The 21,533-nt window shown below is 41.4% G+C and overlaps 2 protein-coding genes across 5 annotated transcripts in view; both read right to left on the reverse strand.

Annotated features, from left to right (window-relative positions):
- anks1b (ankyrin repeat and sterile alpha motif domain containing 1B) overlaps positions 1-10,673 on the reverse strand; it is a 219,654-nt gene extending 208,981 nt beyond the window's left edge. The window contains exon 1 of the mRNA XM_032505829.1: positions 9,988-10,673. Coding sequence (XP_032361720.1) covers positions 9,988-10,118 — 131 coding nt within the window. The 5' untranslated portion in view covers positions 10,119-10,673. The remainder of the gene's footprint in view (positions 1-9,987) is intronic.
- A 3,511-nt stretch (positions 10,674-14,184) lies between these two features.
- bltp3b (bridge-like lipid transfer protein family member 3B) overlaps positions 14,185-21,533 on the reverse strand; it is a 34,896-nt gene continuing 27,547 nt past the window's right edge. For 2 of the 4 annotated variants that reach the window (XM_032504584.1, XM_032504581.1), the window contains 5 exons: positions 20,738-20,779; positions 17,837-18,096; positions 17,260-17,368; positions 16,953-17,110; positions 14,185-16,028 (listed from right to left, as the gene is read on the reverse strand). In XM_032504584.1, coding sequence (XP_032360475.1) covers positions 15,906-16,028; positions 16,953-17,110; positions 17,260-17,368; positions 17,837-18,096; positions 20,738-20,779 — 692 coding nt within the window. In that variant the 3' untranslated portion in view covers positions 14,185-15,905. The remainder of the gene's footprint in view (positions 16,029-16,952; positions 17,111-17,259; positions 17,369-17,836; positions 18,097-20,737; positions 20,780-21,533) is intronic. The other 2 variants (XM_032504585.1, XM_032504583.1) reach the window with 1 other exon arrangement.

A 21,533-nucleotide genomic window follows, 5' to 3' on the forward strand; every position in this document is an offset into this window, starting at 1 on the left:
CCCTCCTGAGGAAACCCATTTTGGCCACTCATACCCTGGATCTCATACAGAGATTGGATCTTGAGAAGGGACCCCCTCACCCCATATTCCCGCAGCACCTCCCACAGTATCTCTTGGGGGACCCGGTGATAAGCCTTCTCCAGATCCACAAAACACATGTAGACCGGGTGGGCATACTACAATGGGTGTCTCTCGTACATACACTGAAAAACACAAAACACCAGGGCAAATTCCTTCCTTTGTGGAAACCTACTTATCAATAAACCTGATTCCGATTCAGAACTATTGTAGCCGTTCCCAGAAATAAGGCAATTGAGCTAGTTATTCAACTTTTACCATTACTATTAATAAGGAAAGAGGGCTAGTTTAAAAAAAATGAATCCCTTCAATGTGATATTTAGATACAACAAGACTGCATGGATGTGTATTCACCATTATTATTAGTAGCAGTAGTAGTAGTAGTAGTAGTAGTAGTAGTAGTAGTAGCCTCTTAAGCTGTGAATAAGAATTTGGCTAAAAGTGCTAGATAAAAGTGGGAGCATTTGGCATGAAAAAGGTCCAAACTTAAATGTACTGAATATGGGCACAAAACCCAGTCTGGTCAGTTTCATTTAAAAAGATTTCAGGATTGGGTTTCAAAAGCTCATATGAGCCCAACTCCATAATACACACACTGACACTTACATATATAACTGCTCTCCAATGCCTTCCAGCGTAGCCCTTGCCCTAACCACATAATGACATTAGCATTTCTAGCCCTCTTCTCTCAACATCTTATCTACTTCAAAAGCAGCGCTTCATTAACTACTGCCATCTATCAGAGAGCAGGGAGCCGGCAGGAATGTGTGTGTGTGTGTGTGTGTGTGTGTGTGTGTGTGTGTGTGTGTGTGTGTGTGTGTCTCTCTCTCTCTGTCTCCACAACACTTGTAGTGCTATGTGGGGTCACAGACTTGTAGATAAGTGTGACAGACTGGACGTCACACCTCTCCCCTGTCCTATGGCTGCACGTTGCCTCTGTGTCTCCTTTGCTTAGTATCAACATGTTTGCCTCTTCAGGACCAAACACGACATGACCAGAACAGGAAGTGTGCAAAATCTACTTATGTTGAAGCAAAAAACGGGGAATGTGAGAAGAGAATTAAATTAACAAGAAATCCCCAACACCACCGTCCGGGTAAAGGAATTAGCAAAATGCCAGCATGAATTATTTGTTTCATTACGTATTTATGCACCAAGCCACGACAACAGTGATTGTCACAACAGCTAATGTCAAAAATAACTGATAAAGAATGATTTTCAAGAAATGTTTTGTTTGAACAGAATAACCTTATTGTCCGTTCCGGCACTACACTAAGTGGTTTTTAATTTACTAATATGTTTTTCAGCTAATCACATTACAATGTATATATCACTGTGAAGAACAGTATGTTATATCCTGTGAGTGTGCGATTACAAATAGGAAAATGGAGCCTGAGAGCCCATTTGATACAGAGGGTGGAAGATCAAATATAAACAAAGACCTTCAAATCCACTTTGTCCCCTTTTTATATTGTAAATTTAGCATTGCTATATCCTCCTTTATAGGGTATATAGTCTTCTGTGGGGAAAATATGTGTCCCAATGGTCAGCACTGTGGCCTCACAGCAAGAGGGCACCAGGTTCTAACGCTGGTTGTCCAGGGCCTTTCTGTGTGGAGTTGGCATGTTCTCCCCGTGTGTGGGGGGGTTTTCTCCGGGTACTCCAGTTTTCCCCACCACAAAAAATATGTTCCCCTCCCTCTCTACCAAGCTGAACCGCTTTGAGTGTCTACGATAAAGTGCTATATAAATGTAATGCATGAAAATGAACAAATGCTATGTCAAAATCCAGCACATCTTGTTGCCACATTCATGCCAGACTCATAATTAAAAATGTACCAAAACTCTAAGGGTCGACTCTGGCCCAAAGTTGGCTCAAATTTCTGCTAACCAAAGCTAATTTCTCCCAAATCCACACTGCCAAATCCTGGCAGCCAGGCAACCACACTGCGTAATGGCCAATTCAATCAAATTTGTTCTGTTTGTAGGGAAGTGCACTATTTTAGGTTCTCTGCTACACAAAGTCAGACAAACTCACTTAAGTATTTGTTATGTCTCCTGTTGTAGTTAGAGAGTATGTTAAACAATGAGATTAGCCTATTTTATCTTAACCACTGGATATCTACGGGATCTATAGTGTATGTGCACAACATTAGTACACTGTGTGTGTGTGTGTGTGTGTGTGTGTGTGTGTGTGTGTGTGTGTGTGTGTGTGTGTGTGTGTGTGTGTGTGTGTGTGTGTGTGTGTGTGTGTGTGTGTGTCAGCACGCGTTTTCCTCATGTTTCTATAGACTCATGAATCATTAGTCAAAAAACACCCAATTTTGCATCCACTTTGCATCTTTGTATTGACTCACAACAGGTCGAACTACTCTGTACATTGTGCTGGTAATTGACTTAAATCTCATAATTCTACTATAATTCTACGGGGATTGTAGTAATTGCTACAAAGGCACTTGTGGAACACTTGTCAAGACCATATGTTAAAACAATGCTACTAAGTAATTAAGTATAAATCCGTCAGTGTTGTAAAGTCATTTAAACAGAGCTGCTACCTAATCACGTTGACACCAAGTTAATACAGCTAAGCTACGCTAATGTGACTATTCAATACCCTGTACATTACAAACTGCAAAGAGAGAGATAAAAAAGGCATTCAACTGTTTGTACTAAGGATTTTCTTTGTTCATATCTGTGATTGTTTACATTTAATAATCAACAGCTGGAGGTAATGGTTTAGGTACATTTTTTATCATTCCCTTTCCCGGGAAATCTCCAATGGTATATATTCCTCTTCTGACAGAAGACGTGACCAGGCCAATACTAATAAATCTCAGGTTGTCGTTGTAGGGGGAAGCATTTCTCAGAAGAGCTGTGGGTTCCCCGAATTCCCTGTAAGCCACCGTCAACCAGCACACGCCAAGAGGCATGATGGGTAAAAGATGCTCCCACATGGCGATAACAGCTGTAGCGTGGTGTTAAGTGTGAGTAAGACAAAGAGAGACAGAGAAGGAAGATGTTTTTTTATAAGGTAGAGAAAGGTAAGGAGCAGAGGGGGGAGAAAACGATAAAAACAGTATGGAAGATGGATCATCTGTCTCTCTGGAGAGGAATAGAGAGAGGAGAGAGATTGAGGAATAAAGTGAGTGATGAAAAGAGAGCCAGGAGATCTAGTGAAAGAGAAGCCAGGCCACCAGATGGAGAGTGAAAGAAGAGGAGATTTGAGACTCCAACAAAAAACAAAGATTTAGAGTGAGGGAGGAACAAAGACAGACAGAGGCTTAGAGTGCAAGAGAGGGAGTCTATGGTGTTTGTGTGTGTGTGTGTCTTGGCGAGTACGGAGGTCTCAGTTTCTTGGCAGGATGCTGCAGCAGAGTTTGGCCCAGACCCTAATGGAGATGTAAGAAGCCTCTGAGTTTGATCACACACACACACACACACACACACACACACACACACACACACACACACACACACACACACACACACACACACACGTTCACACCTTCCTCCCCTCTCAATCATCGTGGCTCCAGACAAACTCAATGCGCTGACGCCACTGCTGAACCCAAAGTAAAGCAGAAGATTAACTGAATGGCTCCACATAATGTTGCTTCTAGTTAAAAAAGGATTTTCTTTCAGGATTTAAAAACTTGGTTTAATAAAAACATATCTAGGTAAAAATAAATTCATTTTGGGGTACAAACAGTAAGTAACTGAGTTTTTCTGTTGCAAAATCATCTGTTGCAAAATAATCTGGGTCATATTTTCTCTTCTCTTTTTAATAGTAAACCCTGTTTCCTGTGAACTACAACAAAATGTTTCTTCTTGCAGCAGAAAACACGAGAACCTTTAGATACGTCGGGAGTCGGGACACAAGGATCTGGGTGAAACCAATTTTGTTCTTTTTTTTCCAGCAAAAGTTTGTGAAATTCAATCGCAATGAGACTCAATTTGAATTTTCAGAAATGTATTACAGTCGGTCACAATACAGCTGCATCTAACTGTTCCTATCAATCAATTGAATAATCATTTTGTATACAAAATTTCAGAAAATTTAAAAAAAAGGCCCTTACTGTCTGTTTTGTCCCACCAACAGTCTGAAACTCAAAGATATTCATTGTATATGACAAAGGAAAGCACCGAATCGTCTCATCTGAGAGACAAGAACAAGAGAATGTTTGTTATTTTTGCTTTAAAAAAGAATACAACTATTTTTTATTAACTGTTTTATATCAATAAATTATCTGTACAATGACTAATCAATTAATAAACTAATCACTTCTGCTCTATATCATAATATATATCCATACAGCCCACATCTTTTGAGACTCACACATAAAGCATCAAATTAAAAGGAACAATCTGTCACAGCATATTGCATATGCACAATCATTTGTGACAAATAGATGCTCTCAGGTTGTGTGTGTAGTCCTCTTATGCCAATCCTTAATATGACTTGCATTCAGTTAGCATTCAGTTAGCATTCAGTTAGCATTCAGTTTAGCAGGAAAAAAAAAAAAAAAGTTAGTCCTTTGACCCAGTTTAGGTGTCCTGCTGCTTCGCATGTAGCTTTTGGATTCCCCCATCATCTCTCACCCTAAGTGCTTCACTAACTAACACGCACACACACACACAAACACACACAAACAAACAAACACACACACACACAGACACACACACACACAGACACACACACACACAAACAAACAACAAACACCACCCCCACACACACACACAGACAACCCCCCCCCCCCCCCGTTGGTTATGCAAGGACGACGCTTATGTCACCCAGTTGGACTCACAAAAACACACACATACAAAGCTGCAGAATGCCAGACTTGGTTTTGGTCGCTTGATTTGCCTTTTGATTTGTTAAAGTGTTGCAACCTTCAAACAACTTGAGAAAAATAACAGGTCTCTTTTTCGCTGTTCATCCTTATTGAACGGCACTGAAACCAGTTACTCCACCACACATCCAGCCTCATCTGTAAGCTACAAAGATAGACTCCAACACAACGTTGGAGACACTGCTGGTGAGGATGCCAATTACAACAGAGAGACCATACACACAAAGTGTGGCTCCTCTGGGGTCACTTCATTCCATTTGAAGGTTGTTTTTGTGCAAGGAGAGCGAGGAATACACCTAGCCCACACACACACACAACACACACACACAACACACACACACACACACACACACACACACACACACACAACACACACCCCACACACACACACACACACACACACACACACACACACACACACACACACACACACACAGATGGGCTTTCCCCTGAACATTATTGAGCGAGTGTGAGAGAGCGAAGAGGGACTGGCCTCCATTTGCTGAACCATGAGTCATTCTCTGAGTGTATCAGCTTTCAATCACTCCAACACTGCACTACAGTCAGTATGCTGTCACACAGCACATGCATCTGGCCTCATTTCCTCTTTAAGACAGACACGGTATGATGTGTACAATGACAGACGTCATGTCATCATAATTTCATCTTCACGGTTTGTGTTGCTCTGTATGTAAAGCAGCTTAAACGGCAAACTGAACTGTCCCACACTGCACTACTATATATATATATATATATATATATATATATATAATATATATATCAATACAGCAAAGTATTGCGATATTTTCAGTGGCAATACTGTATCCATACATGGATGCCAAGAATCTTTTATTAAATAAATTACATGATAATTTAACTTTTTAGTCCTGAAATAATTAAATCAATTGCTTTGTCAGTCCACTAGATCGTAAGATGAACAAACAGATAAAACAGATGTTGACAAAGTTTTCCTTTGGGGACATAATTTGAAGTAGGAAATCATTGCAAGACATCAAAGAATATGGCAATACAATTAAAATCGCTATAACATCGTATCATGACATAAGTAACGTGATAATGTTGTATCATGGGGCATCTGGTGATTCACAACCCCTTCTATATATGTAAAAAGTTTCTAAAAATGTTTTTTTATGAAAAACAGTAACGTAGCACACAGATGGCACGTTAAGACCTGGAGATTAGGAGACAACACAAGTTCAAATGGAATGAAATATACAAATAAGTTAGGAAGACAGGTGGAAATGTGGGCATATCAATAAAGAGATGATGCAATAAATGCTGACGCCATAGCTTAGTCCACATATATCAGAGGAGATACCGTTCATTTGTTAAAATTACAGTCCATCATTTTGGTATCATACAGATCAAGGCGATCAAGTAGCGTCCAGATGTGACCGATGCACATCAACCACAGTTTCTTCCTCATTACAAAAGTCTGTGATTTTGCTATCAATGACATTCAGTCTTAGTTGCAGAAAACAGAAGTATATAGATTTTAAATTTGGAAGAATTGAGCACTGGGTATTTTCAGATAACATAAGATAAGGTATTGTAATCAGTATTGGGAAAGAAAAATGTGCATCTTGGTGCGATTGGTGCATCTCTAGTAAAATAACAATAAAACGCGTAAAATCTATCTTTAAATGAAGCAGCAATGAAGTGCCATTATACCCGAGTTACTGGTGCTTACATGTTTGTGTAAGACTTGGGTGCCGACTTTTCGTTAATTTTTTTTCTTACAGCTTGCACCACCTCAAAACACAGCATATGTTTGAGCTCTAATGCAATCTGGTCTGTTAAGTCTACTGTAGGAAGAAGCTTTTCCCTTCCTTTAAACCCAATTATAGCTACTGTGGGATACATTAGCCCAGTAGAATTACATACCCAGACATCGCAAACTAATAGCTGGATGTGTGGGTAACTAGATGTCAAAGCATGATAGGGATGTGTTAGTGTCTTTCCAGCAAACCTGCAAACACACAGTCACCATGTGGAGTACAGGTCATCAAAGAGAGAAAATGACCCATTAAACAGCAGCAATGAGCTCATGCAGTATTGATTTTCTACTGTACACCACAGCACAGAACTGTAGCATTAAGCCGGGGGATGTCTTCTCTACATCCTGTGCTTCTATGCGTGTGTATAAAGTGTGTGTGTGTGTGTGTGTGTGTGTGTGTGTGTGTGTGTTCATGTTCATGTTCATGTCCCACTTGGTGGTTTAGTGTGATTCTTTCAGAAAAAAGAAAAAAAGCCTCATGACTTAGGAATGCTATGAATGGCTCAGAGGCCTTAAGATGGGAAACTATGCATCGATTCCTGGAGCTCATTCCCATAACATTAGCCCGCACGCGCCCCTCCGCTCTGACCTCTCTGTTGACTCACATATCTACTAAAGTCTCTCAAAACTCTCTATTAGGGAGGTGCGTCACACAACCGGTCAATCACAGACACACATAAACGCACAAATACATGTACAGATGTGTGTGTTTGGCCCACCCAGTGGCCCACTGTGCCAAATGTGTGTAACACAGTAGACAACTCCCGATAACACAATGCCAAAACCGACTCACCCAAATGCATCCATCTGACCTCAATGTCACCCTCCATCTCTGATTTAGAGTCTTGTTCTTAATTTTAAAGAAATTGAAGCTAAACGACAGTATATCGATCTAAAAGCTGCATTTCTTCAAACATTTTCCCTTGGTTATGTCATTCTTTAATTTCCTCAATAAGCTTCAAATTAGTTCAGTGTTCTGTAAACAATCACTGTCCTTCAATAAAATCAATTAATTCCTAATTTGTAAAGCAAACACACTATGCGATATTGTTTACAGTTTGGTGTTGTGGGAGACGAGATACATACGGTAACACGTTGGGTGTATATTTTCAGTTAAGTCGCTTTTATCAACACAAATTCATGGCGTGAAGGACATACAAACATCGTCGGACAAAAGTTTAATCAGTGAAAGTCCAGACTAACTAATTCTAATCAAGTTTGGAGTTTATAGTGTGTTCACACAGGACAAGTGACAAAAAAAGTGCTGGAAACAGTCTGTATGCACACTAAAAACCACTTGATTTTTCACTTTGCTCTTGATGTATGACTTGTGGTAACAATCTCCATGACAACTGAGACAAACTCATCTTCTGATAAAAGGCCATGAGATGTGGCTGAAAACTCCGCACTGGGATGGGAACCAACAAAAAAAACATTAGCTTGCAAGTGGTTTCAACGGGTCCTTCCCACCAAAACAATTTACTATCTTAGAGAGAAAACTATGGAAGAAAAAGGGACAGAAACACACAAACATAACAAAACAACAGTAAACACAGCGTAAACCACAGGTGCCGTGAGCGGTGGTGACCCACTGAAACAATAAACTACGTGCTTTTGGCCACTCGGATAACAACTGCTGCAGGAATCATCAGCTGCTGTAATGTCAGACAACAGAACAGAACTTGCAGAACTGCTCAAAACACTGTTGCTTCCTCTGTTTGAAAGGGGGAAGCTTCTGATCAGAAACCAACTTCCAATTAATTAATGTTAAATGAAGTCATTGTTCGGTTTTTGTACTTCCCCCGGACCCCAGCTTATGATCCCCTGGCCTAGTGAACGAGTGGTCGGCGACCGTCCTGCCTGTGTGCAACCTCAGCCCAATTGTGAAACGGTCCACACGGGTGCCTGAGGTGATCCTCCTCCCAGACGCCCCCACCTTTGATCTCCCCATCACCTGGCTCAGTAGGCCTCCGCAGAGAGAGGGAGAGGCTGCAGGGGTGGGAGGAGGGAACCATAATAACCTCAGCAGTTGTTCTCGCAGCCAGATTAAAGCCTTTGTGGTTTGAGTTTCAAAAAAAGAGAAGCAGGCAAATTCCTGGGAAGATATCTATTGTTTATTATGAACTGCTCCGTGCATTCACATCACTAGATACTAAATAAATAATGGTGTTCCTACAAAAAAAAACCTTGGTATTTTTACAGGAACACTGATTCATGGGTCAGGGGTTCAATGTGAAATCTTAAGTAATCAAACCTGTTGACACCTGTTACATATAAAAAAAAAAAAACTATTCCTTCACTTCGCTCACACCCCTGTTCTTGGAGGCAATGGTGCAAGTCATTTAAAAAAGAAATAAAAAAAGCAGCCAATTTGAGCCAAATTCAAATCACCTTTTCAGAAAATCTGTGCGTGTTGTTTGTCTTCCGGCACAAAAGAAGCACATGCAGAGCAGTTTTGCAGCCAACATGCCAAGGCCTTCCCAACATAATGTGAACAAACAGCGCTACAAACACTACAGCAATGTCCCTATAGGATCAATTTACTAATACTATCAAAGACAAGAATCTCTTAATCACCAGCACAGTGACTATACATACATAAAGATAGGAAGGTATGGTAGTTTTTGTGACACACAAAATAAGTATGTTGACACTCAGGAACACACTTGAGTCTTTACAAATGCATCCATCCTCTGAGCATCAAAAATCAACATTTTGACAGCTGCAAGACTCGTGAAGCTCAAGGTACTGTCTGTTCTTTTTGTGCTCAGCCAGCAGTGGCTCCTCCAACACTCCAACACCCAGAGAGGACACGGGGATGACTAACCTTTCATACCTTCTGTCAGATATATAGTATGTGCCCTATGTGCATTTAGCCAGTGGCCTGCAGCAATTCTATCTGCCTTAAAGTGCATTTTGCTTCATACAACTCTCTTGACATTGCAAAGAGTCAAGACTTCCTCTATTTTCCTCTCCTGTGTCCTGCAGCATGTTGCACAAAGCTCTTAATCATGCAAGGTTTTATCTCAGAGACACCATATGGAGAGAAAAAAAAGGTGCTGCTGATACAGTATTTAATATTGTACATTCTGCAGCTGGGAGGAGTGGTCCCTTGTCTTATTTATAGGGCATTGTCCAATGATGAAGCTGAATTATGCGTTAATTTTGCAGCATGGGAACCCCCCCAGGAATCCCCAGCAGCACCCAGAGGCTCCCCGGACACTTTAGCGGTCATGAGAAGGAGATGAGAGCGGCTTCTTACCTCAGTAGGTTGGGCAGAGGGATGGAGCCTGAGCCTGACCCGAGTATCCCCTTCTTCCCACTCAACAATTTCTCCACCAGGGCGACATTCCCGGTACGGGCGGCTTCCAGCAGCTCTTGCTCTTTCCCCATCCCGGACACAAGTTTACAACGACGGGCTGGTTAATATCCAACAAATCTCCCATATATCCCAACTGCCTCGTCCCCTCCGAACCCTTTCTTCACCGTCTGGAGGGGGAAAGCATCTGAAAGGATTCCTCTCGCTGCATACTGCTGCTCCTGCTGACTGCTGCCGCACGGTGAAATAGGTATCACTGATGCTGCAGAGTAGGTTTGACGTGCACTGCTCCCCTGCTGCTTTAAAACCTCAGTCCATTCCCACGCACGGCTCCGTTATCTCCTCGTGTGTCTCGTTAGTCCGCTGACGTGCAACCACAGTGCAACCTCGCGCGCAGCGGGGGGGGGGGAACCGGAGGTTCCGAAGCGAATCCCTTAAGTGTAAAGTACAGAGTAGTCCCTGGTTCAAAAAAGAAAACTCCTTCTCTGTCCGAACAGAGGCTCCTGTCTGGTCTGAAGTCCCAGCTGATAACAGGCGGGAGGTACAACCCCTGTACGCTTCAACAAGAAGCTCTCCAGTCCCGCTGTCCTCACCACCTCTCTACCCCGAACCTACCGCACTGGCCGGTGCCTCTCAAGTCGCCTAAAAACACAGGCGTCAAGTTAGCCGTAATACAACGGTACACTTCCTGTTATAACTTTCAAAATAAATGTTACAACCTTAGCAACCGAGCCCAGACGTAAATAGCAAAACTATGTAGGAACATTTATAGCTATAGGCTACATTTGTCTTTTAATCTTGACTTTAGTTTGTTTAATAACTTGTCCTAATGCATTCGTAGCCTTTTATTTGCCTTGTTAATGTAATGCACAACTTACTACTACTATTAATTATTATAATTATTATTATTATTATTAATAACAATAATAATAATAGGCTAATTCTATTATTCGACCATAATTTTTTTATGTATTAATTTCTATTTTTGGAAACTTTCAATTTCTTCAGTTGCACGCTAAGCTGACATGTTAGCCAGTGAGCATGCATGCTATTTAGTCCTATAGCTAGCTCAAGTCGTAAGGGAGGTAAAAAAAAAAAAAAAAAATTAAAAAAATTAAACAAACAAATAGTCAAACATGTAATTTCTATGCGTAGACATTTTAAGAAATGTAGTCTATTTTTCAAAATCTGTGTCAAGATCATGGACATTATAACTTGCTATGGGGTCTCTTGACAAAAAAAGGTAATGTCAAAAGTGATGGGGCACAGTTAACCTCCCCCCCCTCTCTCTCTGTTGATTTGATCAAACCATAGCATTAAACATTAATTAATTTAGGAATATGCAATATAAGCAGTGCACCATCCTTACTGTACACAGCTTGGATGGTGCCCCGCTTCCCCCTCCTGGGGTGGCAAACGGTTTTCCAGAAGCACCTTGGTGCTGATCGAAATTTCTTTCTCCATGTTTTCTCCAAACTTCTCCCACGGCCGCTGCTTTGCGTCTTTCCCGGCAGAGGCTGCAGCCCTCCGGGCCCTTCGGGCCCTTCGGGCCCTTCGGTACCTTCTGTAGGCTACCTGTAGGCCCTATACCTTGCAACTGCCTCTGGATCCCTCCATGATAGCTCCCATTTACCACTAAACAAGTATATCTGCAGATAAAGACATCTGACTCTGAGGCTTTTATATGTATGTAACAAAAGTAAATATTTTTTTTCATTACTATATTTTTCAATTTCATCACGTCTCGGACGCTCCTTGTGCAAACCTAAACTTTTATTTTGAAAGCCAAGCCGCTGTCTTCCGCTGACTTACACACTCACTGTGTAGTCTGGGTGGGCGTGGATGATGGGGATGCCACAACACCAACAGGAGGCGATGCCTTTGTCATTCTCTTTAAAAAGTCACACTCAAATCCACCAGCTGTACCAGTTGTTGCCCCTCGAAGACCATTAACTTCTATTAAACACGCACATGCGCAGTTCCTTTCTACACTGGAGGTGGGTTCGCTGCTGTAAGATTTAGAAACAGGTGAGATCCTAAAATACCATCTTTGTCATGTCAGAGCAGGGTTTGTATAACTGGAGAATAAAGTCAGAAGAAGTGCTCTGATCTGTCCACTGACAGCCTGGGAACAGACACACCCCCCTCATCTCCAATGCGCCTCCATCCTGCCCCCGGTGCATGCTGGGACCTGCCTGATGGCTTCACTCTGCTTCTTAATTGGAATTTTTAAAGAAGAGTGCTGCCTTCAAGTGCGCCACCCACAGCTGCTATGTCCGACGTCTGAACTTGTAAACACTAGCCGTTACTGATTCAAGTAGGCTAATTGTTGGGCTGTAGGGAAGGATTATTTTTTTTTACATTTTTGATCAATCTGCTGATTATTTCCTTGATTATATTAATCCTTCATTTTATGAAAGCAGTGAAAAATGCTTATCTTACAGAGCCAATTCTGACTATTTTAAATGTCCAAAACACAGAAGAAGAAGAAGAAGAAGAAGAAGAAGAAGAAGAAGAAGAAGAAGAAGAAGAAGAAGAACCAGGAACCAGACAATCAAGAAGTCTTTGAAATTTGGAAAAACAAATTCACGGATTTTCAAAAGTTGTTGCTAATTAATTTTTATGTTGATCGCCTAACTGACCCAATAATCAACTTATTGTTTCAGTGCTGCGATTAATAATTTTCTATTATAATAATCTTTTATAATAATGATATTAATAATACATTTTATTTGTAATGCACTTCACATTTGAACAAATGTTAAAGTGCTACAGGTAAGATTTAATTTGTAAACTCTCAAAAAACTTGTGAAAAATGCCCATCTCATTTTATTCAATGACTGAAATTAATTGGGAAAATATGTTAATAACTTGATCATATGTACAATTTCGTTATTTTTGTTTTACTTTAAAAACTTAGACATAGGCCTACATGTGATCGAACAGTCAAAACTCCAATTTATATTTAATTTGACGATCAATGATCTTTTTAAAAACAGTGAAGCAGAAAATCCTCACATTTAAGAAGCTGGAAGTTGTTGAAAGGCCCTGCACAAACTGAGTGACCTGATTAGACCTCTTTTTATGACTGAAACTAAATGGAATTGAGCCATCATTCATTTTACAGGGTCCCTGTATTTGCAGCCAGGCTCTGGCAGAGAAAATATACAGAAAGCAGAGAAGGAAACGGTGAACACTGAGCCAACAACACAACCTGATGCCTCTCTCTTTCGTCATATCTCCCACAATCAAGCTGTAACTTTACATGGTGCTAGCTGGGACACACACACACACACACACACACACACACACACACACACACACACACACACACACACACACACACACACACACACACACACACACACACACACACACACACACACAAATGAAGGTGTACATGCTTTCCTTACATAAATGGTCCTGCACTGTAAGCCATCATCACAGTATGTAAACAGGCGTTCATGTAAATAGCAGCAGAGCAGAATCTTTCCCTCCCTCCCTTTCTCTCTCACACACACACACACACACACACACACTCTACAATGCCCATCTATGACTCACTGCACTACTCCAGTTGTAAAATGTCATGACCATTTATGTGCACAAAGTCCGAACGCTTTCCTTGTGGCTCAATGAGTCCAGGAAGACGTGCTCTTATGTATTTATCATTTTCTACACCATGTCTTGTGTCAATGTGTACCCCTTTGACCTTGAAACTACACTGAAAGGAAACTCCAGATATTTACACATCGTCTGTTTACAGGTTATAAGAAATACTAAAGCATATGTGCAAGACGTTGTATAAAGCCCCTTAGTTTCTCCAAAGAGAGATGGGTGAAATCAATAATTTATCAAAAGAGAACGAAATCTGATACATTGGCTCAGGGGATATCACTTGAGTCCATGTCATATATATATAAAAATATATATAAATATATTAATCTTATACCATAATAGTTGCTGGTTGCAGTTGTAGTTGGTACCAACAAAGTATTGAGCTTTGGAGCACTGAGATAGATAGATAGATATATATATATATATATATATATATATATATATATATCTTAATATATGAGTGAAAAAAAGTGTTTGCAAATAAATCCACCCAAAAAAAACAAACGTAGAAAATTAAAACCGTTTCAAATTCCAAACCCTTTTATTTTCATCAGTATTTCAGCAGCTTTGACAGACAAAATACAACTTAATACTTTGTATCTTTTTCTTTCCTCCGCAGGGTCTCAGAGGGTTGGGTTTCCCAGAGAGGGAAGGAGGGGCTGTGATGAATGGAGGAAAAACACAAGATGAAAAGAAAGAATTTCCTCTTCACATACAATCGTGTTAAAGTCCTACCTATGACATTTCAAGTCTTGATACCTGACACGTTTGTGCAAAGAACTAGTTGTGTTTCATGTCTTTTACAGGAAGCAGAACTCTTTTTTTTTTTTTTTTTAAAGACAAACTAAAATGAACTGGGCCAAGCAAAGGTTAAGACAGTTGCATATTTAGACTGATGGATGTACTGAATCTAGTGTACTCCGTTTGATGTGAGAGCAAAGTCTGGAGACCTCAAACTATCCTTTTATAGCCGTTTGTGCGGTGCCAAAGCATGTGCTGTTAGAAGTCAGTCGATTTTTGTCATTTTTAACATCTACTCAGGGGCTTCCCCTGAAGTCTTCACACAAGCATGACGCATGGAAACAGCAGCAGATATGCCTAGGTCAATGCCTATGCTTGACAAAATTACACATGGCAGATCAGAAATTTACATAAACACATACATTTACGTATATGGATGTAGTCAGGCAGCTTCAATGTGCCTCAACTTTCCTAATTCCACAAGTTACTACATTTCTCTCTCAACTCGTCAGCTCTCTCACAGCTCTGGTTGTTGTATTTACAGTGCCTCAGTTTTAAAAGTGAAGCACATGTTAAGTAGCTATTTACACATAGAAAAATAGGAAAGGGGGGGGGGGGATACAGACATGATTGTTGGGGTATTTTGCTAACAAAGCTGTGGAGCTGACGGTTGTAAGTTCATCCTCTACTTGTAATGAAATGCTTGTTCTGGCTGACACAAAAACACACACACACACACACACACACACACACACACGCACGCACACGCACGCACACGCACGCGCGCACACGCACACACACGCGCGCACAAACATTCTACTTAAACACTGAATAACCTTTCAAAGTTCTGAAGAAAATAGTTGTGTGTTCACATTCTTATACAATTTACACTGTACACACAGAGGACGATTGAGAGCATGATATGTCTCGTGCCCTCGGAATATGAAAGCACTAAATTACAAGTTTAATTTCTGTGCGGTGCAAAATAAGTCCTTTTTTTTTTTTTAAACATTCCTCTGAAGACACGACATTCAGTTTTCCTTCATATTTACAGGATTGAATGAAGTTCATCTAAGGTTAGCTGTGATTCTTTTCTGTTTTAACGTGCACAACAGGGAAAGCCGGGGAAGGGAATTCTGTAGGCACAGCCACGGATTTCGATCCTCATCCTCGTTCTTTCACACAAACACACACACACACACATTAAACGTCAATTCTCCCTTTTCAGCTCTCAAAGTGAAGAACATATAACAGACGACAAGCGTGTAAAAACGGGTATTTGAGTCTTCACACCGACTCTGCATTGCTTCATGAGGGAATTATTTAAGTCTAATGGCGGCTCACTCAACTAATAAGCCAGTAAAGGGAGCCGTTTTAGTCTTTTTCTTAGCTTGTGGATGGCGCCTTTGATTTTCTTTGCTGGCCATCAGCGTCAGTCTTCATAACTGCAGAGATGAATGACTGACTGGCTGGCTGGGCGTGGGTGTGAAGAGAGAGCCCGTCTAGCTGGCTTTGAGGTTCTTCATGCGGTGCAGCAGTGAGTCCTTCTCCATTTGAGCCTCAGCCAACGCCATCTTGGCTCGGGACAGCTCCACTTTCAAACATTCGTTTTCCTCCACCAGCATCTGGAAACAAACAATAAGGAAGGCCCCCAGGGAGGAGTCAGTGTGTTTGCTTGTTTTGGTGACATGACAACTGGAAGAAAACCGTAAAATCATGTGTTATGAAAATCTTTCAGCAGAAGATACACTTCCATGAGGTTTTTAGAACCTTTCACCCTCATCTTGCAGCCTTCATCAGCGGTATGGAGATCGGCAAACTCCACCCACAGATGAAAACCACAAGATGGGATGATAGCTCGGGAAACTTGCCAGCTAGAGGACCTTTTTTTGCAGTTCTCAAGATAAATAATAAACCTTCAAGTTCCATAACATCATGAATCAAATAAAAAAATAATAATAATTGGTAACAAATGTCTCCTTCGTAAAATGTTACTCAACTTTAATCCAAGACTTTGTCTTAAATAAAACTGAAAAACTACAGCATTGTTAGTTTATTTAAACAGTGAGTAACTACCTGTTTGCTTATCAATTGGTGAGTTTTTGTGGTGTATGCTGTGTTCCGTTCGTGCTGATTAATTCGCCGAGCTGTAACTATGAACTATTTCGCCAGTACTACCTGTGGCCACTATCTGTGACCAATCAGAAAACGTTCATATGGCGCATGCTGAAAGGAAGTGACAAACAACCGGTTTTGTCGTTTAGATCAGATGACTTAAACTACATTATGTGACTGTTCATTTTCAATGTTCCAACTAAAAATGTAATACTGGTGTTCTGCAAAAGCTGATAAATGCAATGCAAGCCAAGCAGGAGACTGAATTTTCTTTTTTTCATTCAGTCAGAAAAAAATAGTCCTTCTTGTTCAGTAGTTTTATGTTTGTAGGAGAAAAAGACAAAATGAAGAGCAAGCGTATGTGTGGCGATATTTATTTAAGATTGTTGAGATTGTTGGGTAGCAACTTATGCCTCTATACTTCACTCTCATACCTTTTCTCTGCTAGATGGAGGGGGGCTGGTGGGTGGGGCTCGGGTCTGAGTAGCCTTTGGTATGCAGCAGACACCACCCACAGTCTCAGGGACTGGAGTCAGAGTGCTATCAATCAACGCACCCTCTTTCCATGGTTTGGTCTCCGCTGCTGTGTCCACTGTTGAGGAGAAAGAGAGACAACAGAAGGGAGTTTGGAGGTGTGGAAGTACTGAGCGTGGACTTCAATGCCTTATATAACAGCGGTGAATCAGTGCTAAAGGGGTGGTGGAAATATCTGGCGGACGGAATCGTGTGCGCTTTGCTCACCTCCGATATAGAAGGAGCCGTCGTCTCTTCTGTGTATTATGAGACTGTCCACATGCAGGGTGATAGGCGAGGACTCAGAGTCAGACAGACTGTCACGGGGACCGTCGTCCTGCAACAGAGACAGCATATGTTGAGTGTGGTAGTATAAGTTGGGATGTGTGTGAGTATGTATATGTGTTAGGAGGAGGAGGAGGAGGAGGAGGAGACGACAGGCGCTGAGAGAGAAATTATCCACATCCAGGTTTCCACATCAGTTCCAGAGCAAATGTACTCACTTGTGAAGGAATCCAAGAGAGAAGGCAAAAAGGCCTTTCTATGTCATTAAACATTCAGTTCAAATCCAAATTCCAATTAGACTACGGTTTAAAATATTTAACTTGGTTATCGAAGCTGCTGCACTGTATGGCAGTGAGTTATGGGTTCCATTACTGTGACACAACTGGACCAATATTCGGCTGAGGTCTTCCAGGTATACTGTAGTTCTAAAACAATAACCTCGGGGTAAAACAAAAGCTTCCAAACTCCGAATCCAGGGAGCTGGAATTACACCGGCGTACAAAACACCGGGAACTCTCACCTTTAAGTTGACGTGTGTGTCCCTGACACTGATCTCCATGGGCAGCACCAGCGGAGCAGAGTCGTCCTCCAGGAAGTGAGCCAGGTTTCGCAGCGTGGACATCAAGAAGCTCGCTTGGTATCCTTGGAGACGCAGCTGCAGGAAGCCGTTGCGCTCGGCCAGCGGGGAGTGAGCGGCGGCGCAGGGCCCGCTCTCAAGGCGAGCACACACCGCTGGACTGTGGAGGTCCCCGGCGGACGCAGAGCTGATCAAACCACCAGCTGTGAGGGAAGAGACAAAGGCTGCTGTTAGCATTAGCTTTAGCTTCAGTGTCATGTCTGCGGATGTAGAGAGGATTCAGCTGGAATACACATGACATTAAAATACACCCAATATCAAATAGCATTTCCCTCTCTTTATATACTTTGAATCTGACAGTAAGGATCTTCTCTTTCCTGTCCAATCCATGTCCGTCCTGATTAATATTTAATGTGCTATTTGACTGAAACTGTGAATTAAACACAATGAAATAAAAAAATCCTATTGTAGTCTCTGTGTTAAGTACAGAATTTCCAGATTTGGTTTAAGGATATTTAGAAAGATTGTCACAGTTACATTGTTTATGCACCAGAGACCACTGGTAAGTTTATTTTTTCAACTGTTAAATGTCCAGTTCAGTAAGTATCTTGGTTACGATTATCAGTAGTTGGTTTTTTTTGTTTAAAAAATGACTACCGGCCAATATATAGCTGTACTTTATCCCGCCAATCACATAGAACCACAGTTCAACAAGTGCCTAGATGACAATAATTTATTCAATCTCCTTGGTTTTAATAAAATATATCTATAAGTTATCATCAGGACATACAGAGTGCATTTACAGCTTCATTTTATTTAGCTCATTCGGGAAAAAAAAGAAGAAAAAAAAAGGGTGCATGTTAATGCCCGGTTTAAACGAGGGTAGTAACAAATGGGTTGAAGGAAGCAAAATATCAGAAAGAGGAGTGGGGGGGGAAGCTGGAAACAGAAAAAGCTAAATGAGGTGGAAAAAGAGACGCAGGAAAGAATTTAAAAAAAAAAAAAGGAAAAAAAGAAGGTGGGCTAAAGGAGTCGAGATTTTGTACAATCCCACTGGCTCTTTGCTGCAGTGATGTTTAATTATTCCTGAAGACTAGAGATTAGAGTGTTGAGGATTCAAAGTAAGGTTTCGACCATTGATCATTAATTTTCTTCCTTTTCATGAATTAGACACTGAACGAAGCTAAACTCTGAGTTGCTAACAACTGTGGAAGATTCAATGGTGTATCACTATATTAAGAATGACCTAAATTTCAGTGCCAGAAATGTGACGATACGAATCCTGTTTATTGAAGAAAGAAAAAAAAGAAAAAGAAAAAAAAAAGGAGGTGAGGAAAGTAAGGACAGAGAGAAAGAAGACACAAACTAATGAAAGTTGAGGTTGAGAGGTGTTAAACCCGAGAGGGAGGGTAATTAAAATCCTCTTTTTACACAGATGTTACACACAAATTAAGCTGGCAAGCACACAATTACAGGCACACGTTTTTAACAGGCGAAACACTCAGCAAGGCATGGAAATGGCCACTTAAAGAAAGAAATCTTTTCATTATGACCGTGAGAAGTGCATCACATCTTTTTAATATGTTCTCTGAAGAAAAGTCAGGAGAGGGTTAATACCACGAAGCAATCTCAGGACCATAAACCCACATACACAATGCGGTCAGCTTTTCACAAATACTGTAAAATGACATATTCTCTCTCAATCCTGGGCGGCTATAGGGTTGAGGAAAATGGAGAGAGAGAGAGAGAGAGAGAGAGAGAGAGAGAGAGAGAGAGAGAGAGAGAGGATGTGAGTGGATAAGGAGGAGAGAAAAAGAGGGAGGGAGCCAACAGCCAGGGACTGAGTGACTGTGATAAGACAGGAGAGGGAGGAAAAAGATGGCCTAGGGAGGGAGGAAGATGAAGGGAAAAAAAAGTGAAGGGGGGGGGGGGTTAAATGACAGAGGATTAGTAGGAAGATGGAGTAGGAGCTTGAGGGAAGAGTGTGGAGGAAAGGTGGAGGAAAAGAGAAAGAAAAAAGGGTGGAGGAGGAGGGATTGCTCTTGTGAGATAAGAGGAGGAGAGGTAGCGAAGGGGTAAAGCTGGCGTTTCTCTCATTGCCTGAGTCACTGGACTGAAACTGCAAAGTCTGCTGCAGTGGTGAGATGAGGAAGGTGGGGAGAAAGGAGGGGGAGACAGAGAGGACGAACTAGACAAAGCTGTGAATGGGAAGATCAGGGGTTAACACCAGTCTGCACAAATGGTTGCAGTTACTTTAAATCACACACACGTTTGTGGGCCTAATGTAGCAAGTAATGGGTCCACTCACTCCATTACTGTCTAATTGGACCTCTCTTCAAGTGCCACACACACAAATAGGAGAAAAAAGATCTCAATGTCACATAAACACCCCTGCCACACACACACAATATATGTGCACTTGCAGTGCATGCTGTCAAGCAAACGTCCTGAGTCTGGAAATGAGATTTGACAGAAGACCAACTGGAGGAGAAAAAAAAACATGTACACACACACACACACACACACACACACACACCACACACACACACACACAACACACACACACACACACCACACACACACACACACCAACACACACACACACACACACACAACACAAAACACCAACAACACACACACACACACACACACACACACACACACACACACACACACACACACACACACACACACACACACACACACACACCACACACACACACACACACACACACACACACCACACACACACAGAGAGCGGACGAGAGAGAGAGAGAGAAACGGACACGCTAGGGCAAGCATGCATGTTAAGTTACAGATGGTGGATTAACACACAGCAGTTACCTTGGCTGCTTTGTGCAGGTATTGGTACTGAACACACCATACCTGTGGGGAGTTATGGCAACGTAAATAAAAGGAAGAGAGGGTGTTTGTGTTAGTGTGTAAATGTGTGAGAGTACACTTGAAATAATGGTTAACTTCTTCTTGGACATTAGGGAGTTCAGACTTGGGCTGCAAATGAAGATTATTCATTATAGATTATTCTGCTCAATATTTACCTCAATGAATCCAGTAACTGTTTGATCAAACAAACATCGATCAAACAGTGAAAAATGTCTACCACAATATCCTAGAGCCTAATGTGACATCATATTAACTACTTGATTTGTCCTACCAAACAGACCAAAACCCCAAAATATTCTATTTACTACAGACCTAAAAAGGAAACGTAATTCTCAAGAACCTGGCACTAGTATCAAATGTTTGGCATTTGTGCATGAAACCGGTTAAAATAGCTCCTGCTCCTATTTGTGTCTGTTGTGGGTGAAACATGAATATCCTGATATTGCTGTTGGTCCATCTGACACCATCTGTCTGTCTTGTGTTAAAATGTGAACAAGCAGAATACAAGGGCAGGAGGGGTGATCCTCCATGGGGCATCCTGGTGGTTTAAAGTCTGCTCCAGGACCTTTATCACATCTCCTTCCTCTTGCTGTCTTTGTGTATCCTCTCACTGTCTACTGTCAAATAGGCAGTAGACAGAAAAACTGTTCAAAGGTCATCTAAAAAGAATCCCCACACACATTCCCCTGCTGTTCTTTCTTGTTTAGTAGCTCCCCTACTTGTAGTGCTGCACAAT

This window comes from Etheostoma spectabile, chromosome 23 (genome assembly GCF_008692095.1).
Source record: "Etheostoma spectabile isolate EspeVRDwgs_2016 chromosome 23, UIUC_Espe_1.0, whole genome shotgun sequence".
NCBI classification, from domain to species: Eukaryota; Metazoa; Chordata; class Actinopteri; order Perciformes; family Percidae; genus Etheostoma; species Etheostoma spectabile.